Source organism: Lampetra planeri, chromosome 15 (assembly GCF_965212315.1).
Source record: "Lampetra planeri chromosome 15, kcLamPlan1.2.h2, whole genome shotgun sequence".
NCBI classification, from domain to species: Eukaryota; Metazoa; Chordata; class Hyperoartia; order Petromyzontiformes; family Petromyzontidae; genus Lampetra; species Lampetra planeri.
In genome coordinates this window covers 14,192,135-14,210,450 of record NC_136121.1, presented here as the reverse complement: position 1 = coordinate 14,210,450, position 18,316 = coordinate 14,192,135, and the positions used below count along the sequence as shown (strand labels likewise).

Here is an 18,316-nt window from a genome sequence, read left to right as displayed (position 1 = left end):
CACCACCAGATAATCGGGGGGTGGTGAGCGTTGTCTCTGAACCCCGCCATCAAACTCCTCGTAAGGCGCGGGGCCGTCACCCCCCCCCCCGCCGTGACGTCACCCCCCCCCGCCGTGACGTCACCCCCCCGCCGTGACGCCTCTTGTTGTGGTCTCCCTGGCTGCGTGCGATTCAGACGCCATTCCCTCCTTCATAGCTCGACGTAAAAGCGACCACAAATCACAAACTCCCTCCGTCTCATTGGAAAATAATAATTACTATATAATAATTATTATAATGAGCCCTGACTGCGGGAAGCGCCGTGCGCGACAACGCCTTCTAAATGACAAATGTCAACGACCGTGCTGCGTCACGTGCCGCGTCACGTGTGATGAAGCGCGGCGACGTCACGACCCCCTGGCGGGCTCGGTCAGGAGGCCGCCGAGAGGGGGTGGTGTGGGAGGGGGCACAGGGGGCGGGGTTTGTAGGAAAAGGGGTGGGGTTTTGGGGGAAAGGGGTGGGGGTTTGGGGGGTAAGGGGTGGGGTTTTGGGGGAAAGGGGTGGGGGTTTGGGGGGTAAGGGGTGGGGTTTTGGGGGAAAGGGGTGGGGGTTTGGGGGGTAAGGGGTGGGGTTTTGGGGAAAAGGGGTGGAGTTCTAATGAAAGGGGTGGGGTTTGGGGGGTAAGGGGGCGGGGCTTGGTGAGGTCACGTGGCGCGTCTGTGGCGCTGTGGGTTTGGAGGCGCCCAGTGACAACAACAACAACGACGACGAGAAGAAGCCAAGAGCGGTCGGGTCTCTCCTCGCTCGCTCCTGCTCACCGTTAAGAGACGAACAAGGCATCTTGAGGAGGTGAAGCTGCCCCCCCCCCCGAGTCGTCGCAAGCACGCGAGAAGGTGAGCGTCGAGTCGCCAAGTCAAGTTTCGTGTTTACATGGCGTGGCGCGTGTGGGGCGGTCGGGGTTACTGCGCAGGTTGGTTGAGGTTGTCAGGCGTAAATAATACGAACTTTACACGTTCGTTCTCGTTCATATTCGTTCCTGAAGAGGAGATGGTGTGTAATATGCGACGTCTCGGGCAGTGGCCCTTATCACGACGAGAGATTATGACGAGAGATTATGACGAGAGGATGTGTCGCTGTGAAGGGCCGTTAAAGCGTCACGCCGCCTGTTGTGTTTGTATAACGAGGGCAGTGTTAATGACGAATGTCGAGTGTTTGTTTTATTCGTATTAATAGCGAATGCGCGGCCAATATCATTTTACAATTCTTAGCATTGATAAGCACGGATCGCGATCGATTGGTCTAGCCCGTTACCGCCGGCCAATGGTGGCTCGCAATGCTGCGTCACGTGAGCGCGTGTTGCCTATCCGCTGTATTTAATGTAACGCGTGCTGCAATGCGGGACCCGGGTGACCTGACCTCACTTGACCTGACCCGTTGACCTTGACCCGTTGACCTTGACCCGAGCTGACTCCGGGTCCCTGTTGCCCATGGCAATGGCCAATGGAGGTCGAGGCTGAGTTTTGCGTCATTAATCTGCGGCGTTGCGCAATCTGCCGCAGGCGGGGTCTAGACCGGTCGCGACAGGATAGAACCAGTATGGACTGGTTCGGGGGCATTGGATCGGGAGAGGGGGGGGATTCAAGACTGACTGGATCAGTGGGAACTGGATCGGGGAGATTGGATCAGTCGGTGACTAGATCAGGGAGACTGGATCAGGCAGATTGAATCAGTTGGTGACTAGATCAGGGAGATTGGATCATCAGTGGGAACTAGTCAACTAGAACAGGGAGTGTATCAGAGGGACTGGATTATTGGGGAACTGAATCAGTGGGAGCTAGATTAGGAGTGACTTGGTCAGGGAGATTGTACTCGTGGGGACTGGACTAGGGGCATTGGATCAGGGGGGACTGAATCATGGGGGACTGGATCAGGGAGAACTACATTATGGAAATCCTTGGAGACTGGATCAGGGAAACGCATACCGACTGGCTTGGGGGGACTAGATCAGGGGAGACATGACTCAGGGCTCGGCTGTGTAATGCAGCACTGTAGAGGCGAAGTTTGGTGGATGGCACACACGTGAAATTCCCTTCCCATGGGCGTTGAGTTGCCATACCCTGGCTCACCAGGAGAAGTCAATATAGCAAATGGATTAATACCCATCTGTTTTCATCTGTACGGAGGTGGTCTTGCCCCCTTGCGTGCATTGGTTTTCTCTGGGTGTTCCGTTTTCCTTTCAAATATATAAACACTCATTAACTGGCTAAAATAATCTTAAAACAAAACCCCAAAACAGGACCCCCTGAACAAGCAGAGGATCAAGAACTCTAGTATTTTGTACATTTGTCCCATTGTTGTTTGCTTTATTGAAAGGGAATTATAATATCTCTTGGGGAACCTTTCAGTAGACCTGATTCTCGCTGAACATTTTCCTGGTTGCAGGTGGCGTAGATACGTGACTAGTCAGCACAAACAAAGCGAGTGATATACTGAAGGTGGATCGTTTATCCTAACAGTATGTGTGTTTTATGCATGTGAATCTTTCAGTGCTCGCAGGCAAACGACCCCTTCGCTGAGCGACCATGTTTGCACAAAAACCCTTTGGAAGTGGATTCGGCACCAGCGCAGGCAGTGGCGTCTTAGCCGCTCCCTCGGGGCCCTTCGGCACAAGTAAGTGACATAGCGACCATTTCCTGAGTCACCAATGTTTCTTTCTTTTCCATGACTACATCTCTTGTGTCCCTTTCCTTCCTTGGTCCCTGAGTCTTCTCTGTCCCTTGTCCCCGGTAGGGTAGTTATGTGGCATCCATTATTATTGTGCCACTTTTCACAGCCAAACTTCATCCCTCATTTTGTCCCAGTCCAGACATTTAGTTAAACTGTTCAGTCTGAACACATTATGTACATCTGGCGATCGACACATTATGTGAATGCAGTGGGCTGGTAAATAAAAATATCTGGACGAATGGATATTGCGTTTGAGATTTAGAAGTAGCCTCTAAAATGTCATGCCATAACCAGTTTATGCTGATCAAAAAGCAATTGGACAGTGTTCATTATTTAAAACTTCACGATTACATTACGAAGGTTAATTAATTATGCATTTCATTCAGTAGCCATTCAGCCGAAGTAAACTCGGGCTTTTAATTCATATCTTAATTATAATTTCACGTGCTGCCAACAATTCAGCAGTGGTGACTGGAGCACAACCCCGGGGATGGTAAGCTGTAAATGCGGGTGTGGGATCCCACAGACACATACGACAAAAAAGGGGGGGGGGGGGTGGAGGGCTTGCATAGCTGCGTAGCGCAGCACTAGCTAGTAGTGATGTCCAGGCAGTGTCTGTGTGTGCTTCCTAATATTATATCACCACTGCATATGTGATATACGGCAGACACTGGGTTCGGTGGTGGCTTGTTTGGTAGCACAGGCTTTGGGTCGTCCTCATCTGGGGGTCTGTTTGGCAACAACGACCAGTCTAAGCCAGGTACGGCCATGGAGGTATAATAAACGTACTTCAAGATGGGATGCTAAGGTATTCCCCCATATCTGTAGGCTCGTGGAAGGGAAGCCTCATATTACTCTGGGTGTTGGTGCAGAAGCAGCAGCATTTAAGTCGTTAGTTCAGGCATGGGGAAGCTGTGGATTGTGTGCCAGATATAACCCACTACTTTATTTCATCCAACCCATAGCCATAGGAGGCCTACCACTTAAGAATGACCCACAAACAATATACATTTATTGCTATTTTATTTCATTGCTATATTTTATTTTATTTTGGTGGCCCAGGTCACTCGGGATCTCATCTGGTCAAACAAAATACAATTTAATTTGAAATGTATCCATCACTGCAAGCATCACTGCCACACTAACCAGCTAAATGAAGGGAATACTTTTGACTGGGCAAGACTATAATTTTAGCGTGCTCTGTCACTCAAGTGTCCTTTGAGGTTAGAGGAGTGTCTCGATGTATATTAATGTGTGACTGCACGCCAAAGGAATTTAAACGTCGTATTCGGTCCTCAGAAAAAGGTTCCTCACCCTAGCTTTAGTTTTTAATTTGTCTCAAGCAGTATATTATTCTGCACTGCACCGTTGCATGTGTATACATCTTTGCGTCTGTTTTCGTGCCCAGGTGGGATGTTTGGAACAGGTGGTGCTTTCGGACAGCCCGCCAATTCGACGGGTGGCACAACAGGAGGGTTCGGCTTTGGCGCAGCTCCGAATGGGGGGCTGTTTGGCAACGTCCCCAGTGGAGGAGGGGGACTCTTCTCAAACGCCCAGCAGAACACGGGTGGTGTGTTTGGGCAGAACAAGCCAAACACATTCACAGGTGTGTGTGCAGCAGCATACGTCATTGTCACAGATGTAAAATCAACGTAAATTGTGCAGCCTTGTACTGATCCACTGCTGGATGTAGGCCTCCCCACACCATCTCAGTGATTTGGGTTGTTTGACTATACTTTACCATGCTGAGCAGCAACACTGCTGTTAGCATGGCTGGAAAAAAAGCTTTTCAATTCCCTGATGGCCAATATTTATAGCTACAAGATAGAAATGTGCTGCTTCCTATTAACTTCTACCCTGTTTAAAATGTGTTGATTAATCGCAATTTTTTTAAATGAGAAATATCCAGTTTTTAGTCTCAAAGAAGAAAGAAGATCTCAGAAATGTTGAATAACGAGTGCTTCATTATTTAATATTAGGCGAGGTATTGTGCTGTACATATAGTAAATACGTTCACATTTTTGTGTTATGTATATGCAGGAAAACCTTTGGTTGCACAAACACGTGACTCGGTGCGTCGTGCACATTCATTGCAATCACAATAACTTCGAAAACATGGACAATTGTATGTTTAACTGGCTCAGGGATGTTGTCGATTGTTCATGGTGGTGACACCGGTAGTGATGTTATTAACTAGCGAACACTATTTGCATTGCACCCTCATAACAAAACGCTACCTCGGACGTGTGGTCGGGGACTCAGGGTTTGGCGGAAACACAGGGAGCCTTTTTGGTGGCACGGGCACCAGCGGGAACCTGTTTGGGGGTGGCGTGGCAACGGCGAATGCGGGCAGCGTGTTCGGGGCACCGTTCGGTGCGGCGACGCCAACTGGCACCACCATCAAGTTCACCGTAAGTCGTTGACAACAGCAGTGGGTGTGAGGGTGTACTTTGTTACGGTGTTTGTGTGTGTGTAGTGGCTCTAACCGGGGCTTATATTCTCTTCGAATATTTTCCGAGTCGCTGGAAGACTTGAGTAAGTTCGTGACTAGTAGTCGCAGGCATATAGAGGTGCGTGGTTTCTAGGTGCATACATATTTTCCAGGTCGCCAAGCTAGACGGACGCGGCTAATTATTAAGACCTGGATATAAGAATTCAACCCTTTGGAAATGGTTGCCAGGTGGCTCAAGAGGTCAGAGCACCGTGCTGGTACTGCTGAGATCCTGGGTTTGAAACCAGATTTCCTGTGATTAAACCAGGTTCTCACATGTGCCGAGTTAATGGTGTTGGCCAGATCACTAGCGGCTGCCCAAAAAACCCCATTAAATTTGGTTCCGCACATCCCTCGAAAATATTTTTCTCTTGAGACGTAAAAATATCGATTTCAATGTCTCGCAACAAACAGGATGAGTTGGAACATGCTACCTCCTGTGATGTGCATCAGACATCACTTGAAGGCATGTCCGAGGTAGCTTTGATATCCGCTTCCTTGGGTCGTTCTCTGACATGAAGAGTTTAATTGCTGTGAGAGAGATCTAAACGGATACTTTGTGTCATGATGCCGATGGCACAACAGGAATAAATATGGAGGGGGTGAAGGCAAGACAGCTTTTTAATTGTAACATTCTTTATATTTGCGTGTCGTTCACAGGAAGTTATTTTAAGGAAGAAAGCAAAGTAAAAAAACTAAATGTAACTTGTATTGGCTAAACATCCCAATACAAAAACGTTACCTGCAAATCACTCAATTTGGGATTATACCTAGCAACGTCACCCCCAACTGTGAAAACTTGCCAGGACACTCTTTAAAAATAGTCTCGAGACTTAGGCTTCCCTGGGTTAACAAGCGTAATAACAGTTATAATTTGAAACGGGATAAATCATGAAGGCATGTTCTATAAAGGTTGAGTGGAGGTGGCCCTGTGCAGCTCGTGCTAACGGTGTGTGTCCGCGCGTGTGTGCGTGCGTAGCCCGTTAGTGGCACTGACAGCATGATCAAGAACGGGCTCAACACGCAGATCTCCACCCAGCACCAGTGCATCACTGCCATGAAGGAGTACGAGGCCAAGTCGCTTGAGGTGATGCATGATGTTTTTTGTCATACTTGATATAAAAAAAATACTTTTTCTGGCTGGTACGTGTGGTACGTGTCAGGCAGGTGCTCAGTGATGACCTCACCGGCATCCAACAGCGTTGGGCTAGGTTTGTACGTCCCGCTGACGTGACACCTCCACCCACCCTCCACCCCGGCCGTGTATCCCACGCAAATAGATGGGCAGTGCTGGTTAATACCATATTTTTCACCTGGATAATCTCTTGCTGTGAATCGTCTAATTTGCAAGGGTGTCTAGGGGATCAGTTGGCACAAAATAAAAATCTAATGACACTTATACAAACATTAAAATCTATTCCCGGTGCTGTATACGTTTCTATAATGAATATGACACCGTAGTCCAAATGTCTAAATCAATATATACGTAATTAAATATCGCACAGCCAGTAGCATCCTCCACGAGATTCCTACATAGAGGCAAATATAGATTCTAGATTTGAAGCTTTCGTGACTGCAAGGATTCATATTCTTAGGTTTTTTTTTCGGTAAAGTCACGTAGGTAAAACATCAACATTAATAAAAATAAAATAAAACAAAAATCACGACGTTTCGGAGGCAACACAAGTCTCCGGTCCCACCTGATGACGGAGACTTGTGTTGCCTCCGAAACGTCGTGATTTTTGTTTTATTTTATTTTTATTAATTTTGATGTTTTACCTACGTGACTTTACCGAAAAAAAAACCTAACAATAGGCAAATATAGACCCCGCTTGTACCAGTCATCAGCCAGCGTAAAGACATTTCAATCTGAATGAATCTTGTTAAATGTTTGTATGCGATTATCGATGATAACAAAAACAAAATTATCAGCCCTAGTTGTAATCCATTATGATTGGTGATGAGAGCATTTAACCATTGGTATCATGGCATTTCCAGAGTTTCTCTTGGGATTTGCCAAAGCACTCCATCTACTAACGAGCCTTGGAATTCATACCAAAATACCATTGATTTGAATGGAGACCCAGGAATCGACATTCATTATTTCAATTATTTCTGGGTTTTCGTTTAATTGAATTGGATTCTTGGGACAACATAAGAATAATCCAATGGAATCCTATTAGAATTGTGACCACGAATTATGACAATCTATTAACTCGTAATTTTTCATAAATGCAAACCTAATTTCTGTTACTAATAATACACATAATTTATCATAAACCTGAAATAACAAATACTTTACCCCCACAATTCGACACGCGTATCTCAAGCATAATAGTCAACTTTTTATTGACGAATCGTCTGCGATTCCCCGGACCTAATTGGACCGTGTCAACCTTGCACCTTTGCAGGAGTTGCGGTTGGAGGACTATGCTGCCAACCGCAAGGGCCCACAAGCCGGCTGTCTCTTCATGTCGCCCGCCAACAACGCCACCACGGCCTCAGGGCTCTTTGGCACTGGCAACACGGGCACCAACAACAACAACATCGCTGGCAGCACAGGCCTAACCTTTGGACAAAAAGCTGGGTTTGGCACCGGTAAGAGAACGTGACTCCGCACACACGGCGTTTGGGTAGAAATGTTTCCCAACCTCCTGCTGTCGGGCCACAATGTGGTGAAGGAGAAGAGGATGTTCCGAGTGATAAAATGGCTCGTTAAGATCGAAGAAGATTGCATGGAACTGGGAATTGCACCCCGTTTGTTTCAATTGAGATGCTTCCATAGTGTGATCATTAGCACATTGGAATGCAGAGGTCATCGGTTCAATTTCATTTCCTTATGTGCCAGTTGAAGCGATGGTGCAAGTTTATGAAATCTCCCATCCGACTGTCCTCAGCATTCTGAATGGGTACACTCTTATTCGATTGCCAGGTCACGTTTGGTGGGGTAAAGTGTGGGTGCTCTGAACTCTTCCTCCAAAACTTTTGGCCAGCATAGAGGAATATGCCAAAATATTATACAGAGGGCCTCTTTAGACCTCCCTCTAGTGGAGACTCTTCCGCCAGCAGTTTTGTGAGTAAGCAGTTATGGGCTGCAGCTTTACCTATGCCATATATTTTTTTAATCTGAATTAAGCTTTAAACATCTACCAGTCACCTCATGCCTGAAGCAGTAACGCCGCTTAACTCTTCAATGCAAGAATTCGTGTGAATTCTATTAAGTTGCAAGTTTATTAGATTGACAAAGGTCTGACGAGGCGGGTGGTGTCATTAACGGTGTGTGTGTGTGTGCACGGTTGACGCAGGTTTCACGACTGGTGGCACAGGCATGTTTGGGCAACCTCAGCATCAGCAGCAGCAGGCACCCAGCGTGTTTGGCCCCAAGCCGTTTGGCCTCGTGGCGCCCATGAACGGTGGCGGCATCACGCAGGGCGGGACGGCACAAGGCTTCTCCTTCCAGGCCTCGGGATTCGGGCCGGGCGCCACCAACACTACGGTACTCACCACACTGGCACTCACAACCGTGCCGGCCATGCCACGCTCGTGATTCAGTGATTGTCATGTGCAGCTAATGTGTATATATTTAACCGTCAAACAAAATTCCATCCTTGTCCATAAAAACCTCGTTCTGTAATGGGGGTGAATTAGTCATCATTTTCAGTCAGTGCTTCCAGACTCAGCCACTTGGAACAGTGTAGAGTGGCTGGGGGCTGCATATTTGTGTTTATAATGAGTGATAAGGTTTTGTTTTTTGATCTGTACTTGCACAACCCTGCCCCAATGCTTTTGCTGAATGTTTCTGTTGAGTGACAGAATGTTGCCTTTGTGTGTATTCTTTGCGCAGGGTGTATTTGGAAACAGCGTGCCGGTGCAGCAAGGCTGCATTTTCGGTGCTGGCAGCAATACTGCCACAGCCTTCGGATCCAACGGAGGGCTCTTCCCGAGCAACAATACTCTGTTTAACAACTCTTCTTCGGTGAGCTTCAGCAAGACTGCCAGATCTTCATGCCCACCTCCCCCACCTGCCGGCTGTGGGATGAGGACAAAAGGTGTAGCTGTTCGGTTAGCTCCCCCACTAGCATTGGTTCAAGCAAGCCTGACTGCCGATGAGACACTGCATGTCAAAACTATGTTGCTAAAACTATGGACTTTCAGTTGGCCGTGTGGCCCATGTTGATGTAAAACATTTCTCCTGACATTGTATGTGTAGGGACAGTAATGTGAATGGAACATTGCATACTATTTTGTTACGTATATCCTCCACAATGACGCCAATGGTTATTTTGCATCCCCTACTTACGTGTGATGCAGGGTTTGTTTCACAACAAACCTACGGCGGGCTTCTCCATGCCCACGGCAAACGTGCCGACTTTCGGACCGCTCGGCACGGGATCGTTTTGCGCCAAGCCCGGCGGCCTGACCCTCGGCAACACTGCGTCCGGCCAGCTTTTCGGTGAGTAGCATGTAACCAGGCTCGAGCGTGTTTCCACACCACGCTGCGGCGTAAGAGCGTCGCACGATAGGCGGGTACTAACGAGCTCGCTACGGGACTGCTTTGATTTTGCAGGGTTTCCCAGCAACAACGGCGGATCTGGAATTTTGCAGAACAAACCGAACGCAGGGGTGCAGCCTGGCACCCTTGCCGGCATGTTCGGTGAGTCGCGTCGGCGTACCGCACGTTCGCGTTAGTGATTTTGCACTGCGCAGGCATGAGAATCTATCGATATCTGATTATTGAAGTAATTGAGTATCAGTTCGGTTACTCGATTAATCAGATAACACAAAATTTGTTGAACAAAAATGGTCTCAAATCCTTTCTTCTCACGTGTGCTGCCGGACGGGAGGTGATGGGCGGGCGGCGCTTGGTGACATCGCCAGCATCCTTGGTCGTGCCCCGCTTGGTCTTGGCTTGGAGGGGGTTTCCTGCTTTCAGGAGGCAGGATGTCTGGCCGGTCGCCACTTTTAAAGGGGGCCCGATTCGTCCACCGCAAGAGTGGTAGTCGGTTACAATTTTGGTCAACTTAGTTGACCAATCTTGCCAGCTCTCATCCTAACGTGCCACGCGTGTGTGTGTGTGCGCATGTCTGGCGGCAGGTATGAACTCGGGACAGAACATGCTGTTTGGCGTTCCTCAGCCCAAACTGGCGGGCCTCTTCAGCAGCAACCCTTTCAGTACCTCCAACCCCACTCTTGTGCTTGGGAACAGTTCTGTTCCCCTTGGTGAGCAACGCAACACGATGTGGAGTTACATAGCACTGTAATTGCGACCGCACCTCCACCGTGCTATGCACAAACAGTGGACATATTTATTTTATATATCGAGGGGCAGTCAGCCATAGTGTAAAAAATTGAAATTCTCGAGCCGGCACTTGAACAGGTGCAGGGAATCGACAGCAAAGATGGCATGGGGGAAGGGAGTTCCATTCTGAGTTGCCGGAGCGGAGAGTGCATGGAAGAAGGGAATATCGTGAGGTGAGAGGGGAAAGGTAGCAGAGTGCGTTCAAGGGAATAGAGTAAGGAACGAGAGGCAGGAGAGTGCGTGGAGGGGATATAGTAAGAGTGGAGAGGCAGATACTGGCAAGTCTAAAGAGGACCTTGTGATCATGACATTGGTCCGGACTCCGATTGGGAGCCGGTGAAGGGATTTGAGATCGGAGTATCGGGCCGATGTGGCTTCGTTTTTGAGTGCCGGTGAGGAGACTAGCAGTGGCATTTTGGGTCAGGTCCTCTGGAGCAATGAGAGGGAAACAACTGGGCTGGCAGCACATATTGCAGATGGGATTGTGTTACGTGAGATTAATTTATTTGATATGGCCAAAGACGCAATTAATCTAAACAAGTCATCAGCACTCGCGGGAGCGACCGCTCTGATATTCTGTGTTAACGTTCCAGCAGTCCTGATTGAATTTAACAGGGCACACACTCACAGCAGCTATGCAACGGTAATGTCGTGTAAAACTCACCTTCCAGAATGCTGTTATGACAACGGGCTATTGAACAGGCATTCCGTTTGAGAGGGGCTGGAGTAATGATCAGATATTTGTGTGTGGACTGATTAACTCACTGCGTTGCATCGCCCGGCGATCCAAGTTCAATTCCCACTCGCGATCAATAACAGTGGCGAATTATTGAACCTATCCTGGGCCTCCCTTAGGTTGTCTTAGCCTGCAATGAATACCTGTGTAATGTGTTAACATCAGTTTTGGGGAGACAAAGGTGGCCGGGCGTGGTGCTGGCCAACCCTTCCCTTCGTGTACTGTGCTGGCCGTAATAGGTTCTCGCAAACAGCACTTGCCCAACAGTATCTTGAAGGCTATACGAGGGATCTTCACCTTTGTTTGTGTCAATGCGTGCAGACATTAATGCACAGCAGCTGCAGGTGCAACAGCAGGTGCAGGCGTTGGCGCTGTCGCCCTTCGGAGACTCTCCACTCTTCAGCAACCCCACTTCTGACCTCGCCAAGAAGCAGCAGGTCAGAGTCGGCACTCGCGACACCCCAGGGCAGGGGCTATTGGTGTTGGCTGAGGGTTGGTGCCTGTGTGTGGCACCCGTGATGATATTTGCTCGGTGCCACCACCACCTTACCCCCACGGGATTCGATACGTTATTACAGTTTGCGATCAGGATTCAGATTTTGCTCTTTGTGTTGTTTTAACCGTCTCGTTTGTACTGGTTCTCGTTGAGTTTATCCCGTTTGCACGATTGGCCTTAGTTGTATTGCAATCGTAGCATAGGCATATACTGTGTCAACAATGATTAATGTACCATTACTTGCTTCACATCTGCCCAGTCACATGCAATTTCATGAAACCCCCATTACTGTGTTCCACTCAAAGCATTTCAATATAACACTGGGGCAACCTCCCATATTTTGGAGGTTCAGATATGCAATCAAGATTTGTTTCATTTGATATTATGATCTGCACCTTACCTGGGATATATGTAAAGAGTTGGGTCATGTCAAAAACCAACATGGGCAGTGCTTATCTCCTGTTTACAGCCCTGAGCCAGGGGTAGAAATTCCACATTCCTTTGGCAGGCATGGGTCTATTCAAAGAACAAGCACTGCTGACGTTCCACAAGGTGGTACGGCTGGTGTGACTCTCGCGCGTTGTTCCCTCTCGCCGTCCCGTGTTTCGGCAGCTGCTGAAGCCGACGAGTTCCACGACGCAGAAGTCACTGGTCACTCCGAGCCACTACCGCCTGTCCCCCCGCGCCACTGCGCGCGTGCGGCCCAAGGCACTGGTGCCAGGAGGGGCCCCGAGGGCGACCCCCGGGCCCCCACGCACGCAGATGGCACCCCTCCACCTGCAGGGCCTGAACGGGGATGATGGGCAGGAGGAGGACGAGGCCAGGGCGGCTCAGCAGACATTCACCCCACGGTGAGCCAGCGCAGACACAAAAGACAAAGATCCCCCGTATAGCCTTAACAGGTTGTAGGAGCAAGTACTGTTGAAGTCCGGTACGGCACATAGAGGCGGTGGGTGGCCAGCGCTACTCCCGGCTGCCTTTGTCTCCCTGGTGGTGATGTTTACACACCGCACCAGGTACTCATTTTCAGGCTGAGTTGACCCAGGGGAGGCCCAGGACCAGTTAAAATTATCGTCAGTGGGGTTGGCCGTGAATGGGATTCAAACTCGGGTCGCCAGGTTAGTAGCGGAGCGTGCTAACCGTTACACCACCGCTCCCTGCTACAACACACAGGAAGACACAACCACACCCTTGGTTATTTGCGTTGATGAGTATGCTGTGTGTTTCGCTCGCAGGAAGAGTGTGAAGAAGCTGGTGATTGTGGCGGCCAAGACGCCTCCTCCTCCCTCTCCACCAACTCCGTCCTCCCCGCTGGCCACCTCGCCAACGCAGCGCCATCAAGAAGCCGATGACCTGGCCCCACAGTCCGTTTACCCCGAGCCGGCAGAGCGGTAAACAGCTCCACCACTGCCAAATTCAATGTCATGCGTTGGTCGCCCAGATGGACGTTGCAGAGTACATCGCATAAAAAATATTAATCCAGGTCGCCCTTTTAAACAGTGCATTATTTCACGTGTCTCCATATGTTTATTTAATATCTTGCTTAAATAATGTATACAGACCGATTGCTGAATAGCTTTCGTCTTGTTTTTGGAATTTCCGTGGTTGGATTTTGGAGATCAACATGCCACGCTGTTTCCGCTCTTGTGTTCACGAGCAGCCCCTCGCAGGAGAGACACCAGGAGGGAGACCACCACGATGAGGTGGATGGCAAGCTGGGTGGTCGTTGCGATGGTGGTGGGACAAATTTCCGTGAGGCAAGGACGGGCCCCCAGCTCTCGCCCCCGCACTCTCCCGGTCCGACCAACGGTCCCGCTGTCTGCCACAGCAACGGTCTGAGCTCCCCCGATGGATCGGTGGGAGAGTTTAGCTCGAAGGACGCGTGGGGCAGCGAGCAAGAGAGCAGAGAGCGGGACACCCAGAAGCAGCCTCACCCCGCAGGTACGAGATAATGCTGCAAGTCCTCTTTCGAATGGGTGAGAGAGATTGCAAAAGTCGTGTGTGAAGTTGCCCGTTGGATTGGATTTGTGATTTAATTTTGACCAAGACCCGGTCGAGACTAATTTGACCACTTTCATTATCATGAGCGGTCATGGTCTATTCAATGTCAGATGTAGGCTTCCCCAAGCCATCACCACCTCTAGTGGTCTTGTAATGCAACGGTTCATCTTTGTCCTGCACATGAGCTGATTTCATCGTTCCATTACCACACTGGATGTCCACTGGCTTGCTACTGCTTCGGCTGCCGTTTGCATCACGTGGTTTTTCTCTGGGCGCTCCGATTTTCTCCCATGTGTAAACACTCATGAATTGGCCGATAGCATCTTAATATATAGCGGATCTCAGAGCTTAGGGGGAGGGGGAATGTGGCACCACCTCACTGCCTGGCTGCTGCTGCCCTTCCGCTCGACTATGATTCGTCTTCGCGCCTCAGAGTCGGTCTTTCTCTGCGAGAGCGAGCAAACGCCATGCAACGGCGTGTTACAAGTTGACTCTTATCGATATGATGATGAGGATGACCGCAAGACTGGCGCAGTGCAGTCCGGCTTGTGCCGTAAAGCGTGTGTTCGTGTGTCGTGCCGGGCAGGCATGGTGCTGACTCGGGCCGGGTACTTCACCATCCCCTCACTGGAGGAGCTGGGGAGGATGGTGGACGAGGATGGGGTCTGCACCGTCACTAACTTCGTCATCGGACGCGTTGGTAAGGAACTAAAGAAAATGTTAAATCTTTCGTTGCATCGTTCGTGAGAATAGGCAGGCTGCTTCGGGGTGCTGTATTAAGGTAAAATTGCAAACATTAAAATTAATATGTGTACATCGGTGGGTCAGTGAGTGAATAAGAGAGGGAGTGGGTGAGAAGGTGAGTATATGAGAGAGTGAGTATATGAGCAGGTCGCTGGGTGTGTGAGTGGTTGAGTGAGCGTGTTGTTTTTGACTTGAGTTACGGTGGTTCAACACTTTGGATGACACGAAACAGTTCGGTAGACCGAATCCTCACAATGGTTGGAGGAATCCGTGAGGGGAGTTCAGTGTGGGGAGGTGATCTTGCGGAAGCAGGTCGTGCACTCACGTGGAGCGGTGCTTGTGCCAGGCTACGGCTCGATCCTCTTCCCCGGCCGTATGGACGTGAGCGGGCTCGACCTGGACGCCATCGTGCACATCCGCCGCAAGGAGGTCATTGTTTACCCGGACGACGGCAGCAAACCCCGCGTGGGCCAGGGCCTCAACAGGTGGGTGGGCATCGTCGGCACTCGCGTTGCCGGCACGGCACAACCGGGCGACCCACACGATCAGTCTTGCTGAACGCATTCACACGGTCAACTCGTTGACAACACTGTGGCCTTTATGAAGCAAATTCAATAAATCCGATGTTCTACTGCGGTTCTGCGCTCTCGCTTTCATGCTCCCCGCCTTCAACCTGCGCGGGTGAACATATTTGGCACGTTCACGACTAACTTGCAGTGCACGAATTGTTTCAGTAAGACGTGTGTGTGTGTATGTGTACACGTTAAGGCTTACACAGCCTGGCACAAGCGCCGTGGTGACGTCATCCACCGCTTAGTTGCGAATGGCCGTTGGTGTTGTTATAATGCTTCTGCCAATCGCATTGACCGGGCCTCACTCTTGTGCCCTGCCTCCTCTCCATCTGTCCACCCCGTCCCCCCCTACTGTGCACGGTTCTGCCCGCGCGGTGCACAGGCGAGCGGAGGTGACGCTGGACGGCGTGTGGCCCACGGACAAGACAAGCCGCACGCCGATCCGCAGCCCTGAGCGGCTGCAGCGCATGGAGTACGGCGCGCGGCTGGAGAAGGCGGCGCTACGCCAGGGCGCGCGCTTCCTCGAGTACCGGCCCGAGAGCGGCTCCTGGGTCTTCGAGGTATCGGCACGATCGCCGTCGCCACCCGCGCAGATGGGCAGCATCTAAATTGCGCGCAGATTCCAATTAAGGGACGTTATTGAACATCTTGGGGCTCCGACGCTCAGGGTTCCCTGGCTGTCTGTTTGAAGGCATGGGGGGGTCCCCCTTTTTGTTGACCTGCTGCTTCCTTAATCGGCTTACCCCGTCAATCTCTCTATTCTTGTTTCTTTTAATCTCTCTCCTCTGCTTCATGAGACCACTCCAATGTTGTTCTCTTGATCCCTTGCCAAGCACAGCGAATCTACGTATCCTCGTTCGGTTTTTCTGCGTTTGCTTTGTTGAAAATAGAAATGAAACTAACAAATAATTAGTTTCATTCCTATTGTGGTTTGTAATTGATATCTGAATTAAACACCTCAACGTAATTGCTCACGTGTGTCTGCATCGCATGATCCCCCTACGACCTGCACGAACTAGGAAGGTCCGCATCCAGCAGTGGATTGACGGGAGCGCTTCTGTGTGTGTGCGCGTTCAGGTGAACCACTTTTCTGCTTACGGTCTCGCCATAGAAGACGAGATTGAGCAGCAGAAGGAAGAGGAGAGACGGCTGGTGGTGGGAGTGGCGGAGGGGTTGACGAGGGCTTGGCACGCTGGGCAGACATAGCAACAGTCTCCCGCATAGGCCATTAGTCGCAGCCCTTAGGGGATAAGCAATCTTAGCTTCGGCAGGTAAAGATCCCTTCGGAAAACTTAACTGGAACAAACTGTAGAGGTAGCTTTTGACGCCACCTCTGTTAAGATAACAGTACACCTAAGTGTTTAAGCTAAACAAATTCACTGAATGTTCGAGTGAGGGGGGGTTGGTCCATGGTAAGTGGCCCCCGCTGAGGGAGATGCTAGTGATTATTAGGAGTAAACGAACATAGACTTAATAAATAAGTTAAAATCTGTTTCACTCGGACGCGAGGTCGTGACTGCTTGTGGTCGGCAGCGAGTGGCACCCGCAGAGCTGCCTGACCTGGCTTGAGGGCGGCTGTGTGGGTGCCGGTTGTGCCAGCGTGTCACCGGGTAATTTCAGCTGAATCCGTCTGGATCGGCAAACCGTAAAAGATGTCCACACCGATCTGGAACGCCACATCCAGTGTCCCTCTCGCTATTGCTGTGGATACCTGTCGCACGCCTACTGCGGTTATATTAGCGACCCAGAAAATATTCAGTGGGGAATAATTCCCTGCATGGCGCATGGTAGTGTTGATGCACCATCACGCTCGATCGTCAACAACTGCGCTTAGATCAGCCCTTGCTCAATGACTGATGTGCACAGACAGGCACAGGTCCATACACTCACGTGTTCAGATCTCCCTGTAATGCCACGGGGGAGCATGGGAAAACGTCATAACATTATCACGTCACACTACTCGCGTCACACCGTCTCGCACCTCTCACACCACACCACTCATCTTACGCCACTCCTATCGCACAATTCTAAATTCGCATCTCTCATCTCACAGCTTGTGCTTCGCACCACTTGCTGCTCACTTTTCTTCAGCACTCTTCACCAAACCGCAGCCCACCAGCACTATAATCGTACTCCACGCTCATCTCACTCCAGTAATCCTTTACAACTTTTCTTAAACCACTCCCCTAACACTACTCATTTCACAACACGCTAACCTCGCATTGCTACTGAGCTCACACTACTCTGTAAGTATTGTTGAAGGCGTCTAACTTGGGTACGTTAAAGTTTACGGTCGTACGCGAGGAGCGAATGTTGCCGTTTGCGCGAATGTTTTCTAAGACCACGTAATGGAATTGCGTTCACGGCGGTTGGCGGTGCCACCGGTGTCACGAATCACAGCTATCCGGGCCGGAGTTTGTAAATTGCCCTCGCCAGGTATGACCGGAGCAAGTGATGTGTAGCATGCATCCAGCCTGTATTGTGAAACCCAAGGTTTCGCAGACATCACTCCTCACGACCCACTTCGGTCTGCTTTTACACGCTTTATCGGCTCCGTTCGAACATACAAGTTGAAGCCGTTGATGCGCTGCACGTGCCCGATGATGAATAGACAAGCCCCAAGCGACGTTGCAAGAATCGAGTGTCTAAATCGCTTGGGCAAGACGTGGACGCGAACGTGTTCATTGCTACCGTCGGCACGTGTGCAGCGTGGAGTCGGTCGATTGGTAATCGTAGCAAGGCGGAACGGCGTGTGTCGTGAGAACCGGACTGTGGATGAACCTGGCACGTGCTCCATGCATGCAGTTGCTCCTGGGCTGTGTGGTTGTGCCTCTGGCCCCCTCCCACCCCTCCAGCTGCTGCACTTGCATCCGTGAACTTTAGGGTTGCCACCTTTAGTACAAACCAAACCCGCTGATATATTTAAAGGTTAAACAATACCGGTACAAGAGCTGCGTGCAAATCAGTTCCTGCTGCCACCCGGACACAGATGCCAACTCTCAGACTTGTACCGGGGGGACAAACCCGGAGAGGTGGCAACTCTGTCAGCTGTTTATGCGCGATACATCGGCCATCGTGTTGCTGAACAATGCGCGCGCATGGTGTTTAAGTATTTTTATGCTCTCCGCCTATCGGGGAGTGAGGTATAAATCGAGGATTTTGGAAGGGGGGGGGGTCCCGTATAAATGTGAAGTGTCTTACACATCAATAAAGTGGCGAGGAGATGCGGCAATGGTGGTGGTAGTTTTTCATGGAAGTGCTGTGGGGTGG

At 50.2% G+C, this 18,316-nt stretch overlaps 1 protein-coding gene across 3 annotated transcripts; it reads left to right on the top strand.

Moving 5' to 3' along the window:
• The first annotated feature begins 696 nt into the window (after positions 1 to 696).
• Positions 697 to 18,278, top strand: LOC144722797 (nuclear pore complex protein Nup98-Nup96-like). 3 transcript variants are annotated; one of them, XM_078601221.1, is made up of 19 exons: positions 697 to 873; positions 2,528 to 2,650; positions 4,116 to 4,313; positions 4,970 to 5,118; positions 6,178 to 6,285; positions 7,610 to 7,796; positions 8,504 to 8,694; positions 9,043 to 9,174; positions 9,510 to 9,651; positions 9,766 to 9,852; positions 10,293 to 10,418; positions 11,555 to 11,670; positions 12,342 to 12,580; positions 12,965 to 13,120; positions 13,390 to 13,670; positions 14,317 to 14,430; positions 14,821 to 14,959; positions 15,429 to 15,606; positions 16,124 to 18,278. In XM_078601221.1, exons 2-19 carry the CDS (start codon positions 2,563 to 2,565, stop codon positions 16,250 to 16,252), a joined length of 2,760 nt encoding a protein of 919 aa, XP_078457347.1. In that variant the 5' UTR covers positions 697 to 873; positions 2,528 to 2,562; the 3' UTR covers positions 16,253 to 18,278. The 3 variants fall into 3 exon arrangements, with proteins under 3 accessions (XP_078457347.1, XP_078457348.1, XP_078457350.1); XM_078601222.1 differs by lacking the exon at positions 9,766 to 9,852; XM_078601224.1 differs by lacking the exons at positions 697 to 873; positions 4,970 to 5,118 and having other exon boundaries at positions 2,532 to 2,650.
• Positions 18,279 to 18,316: the final 38 nt, after the last annotated feature.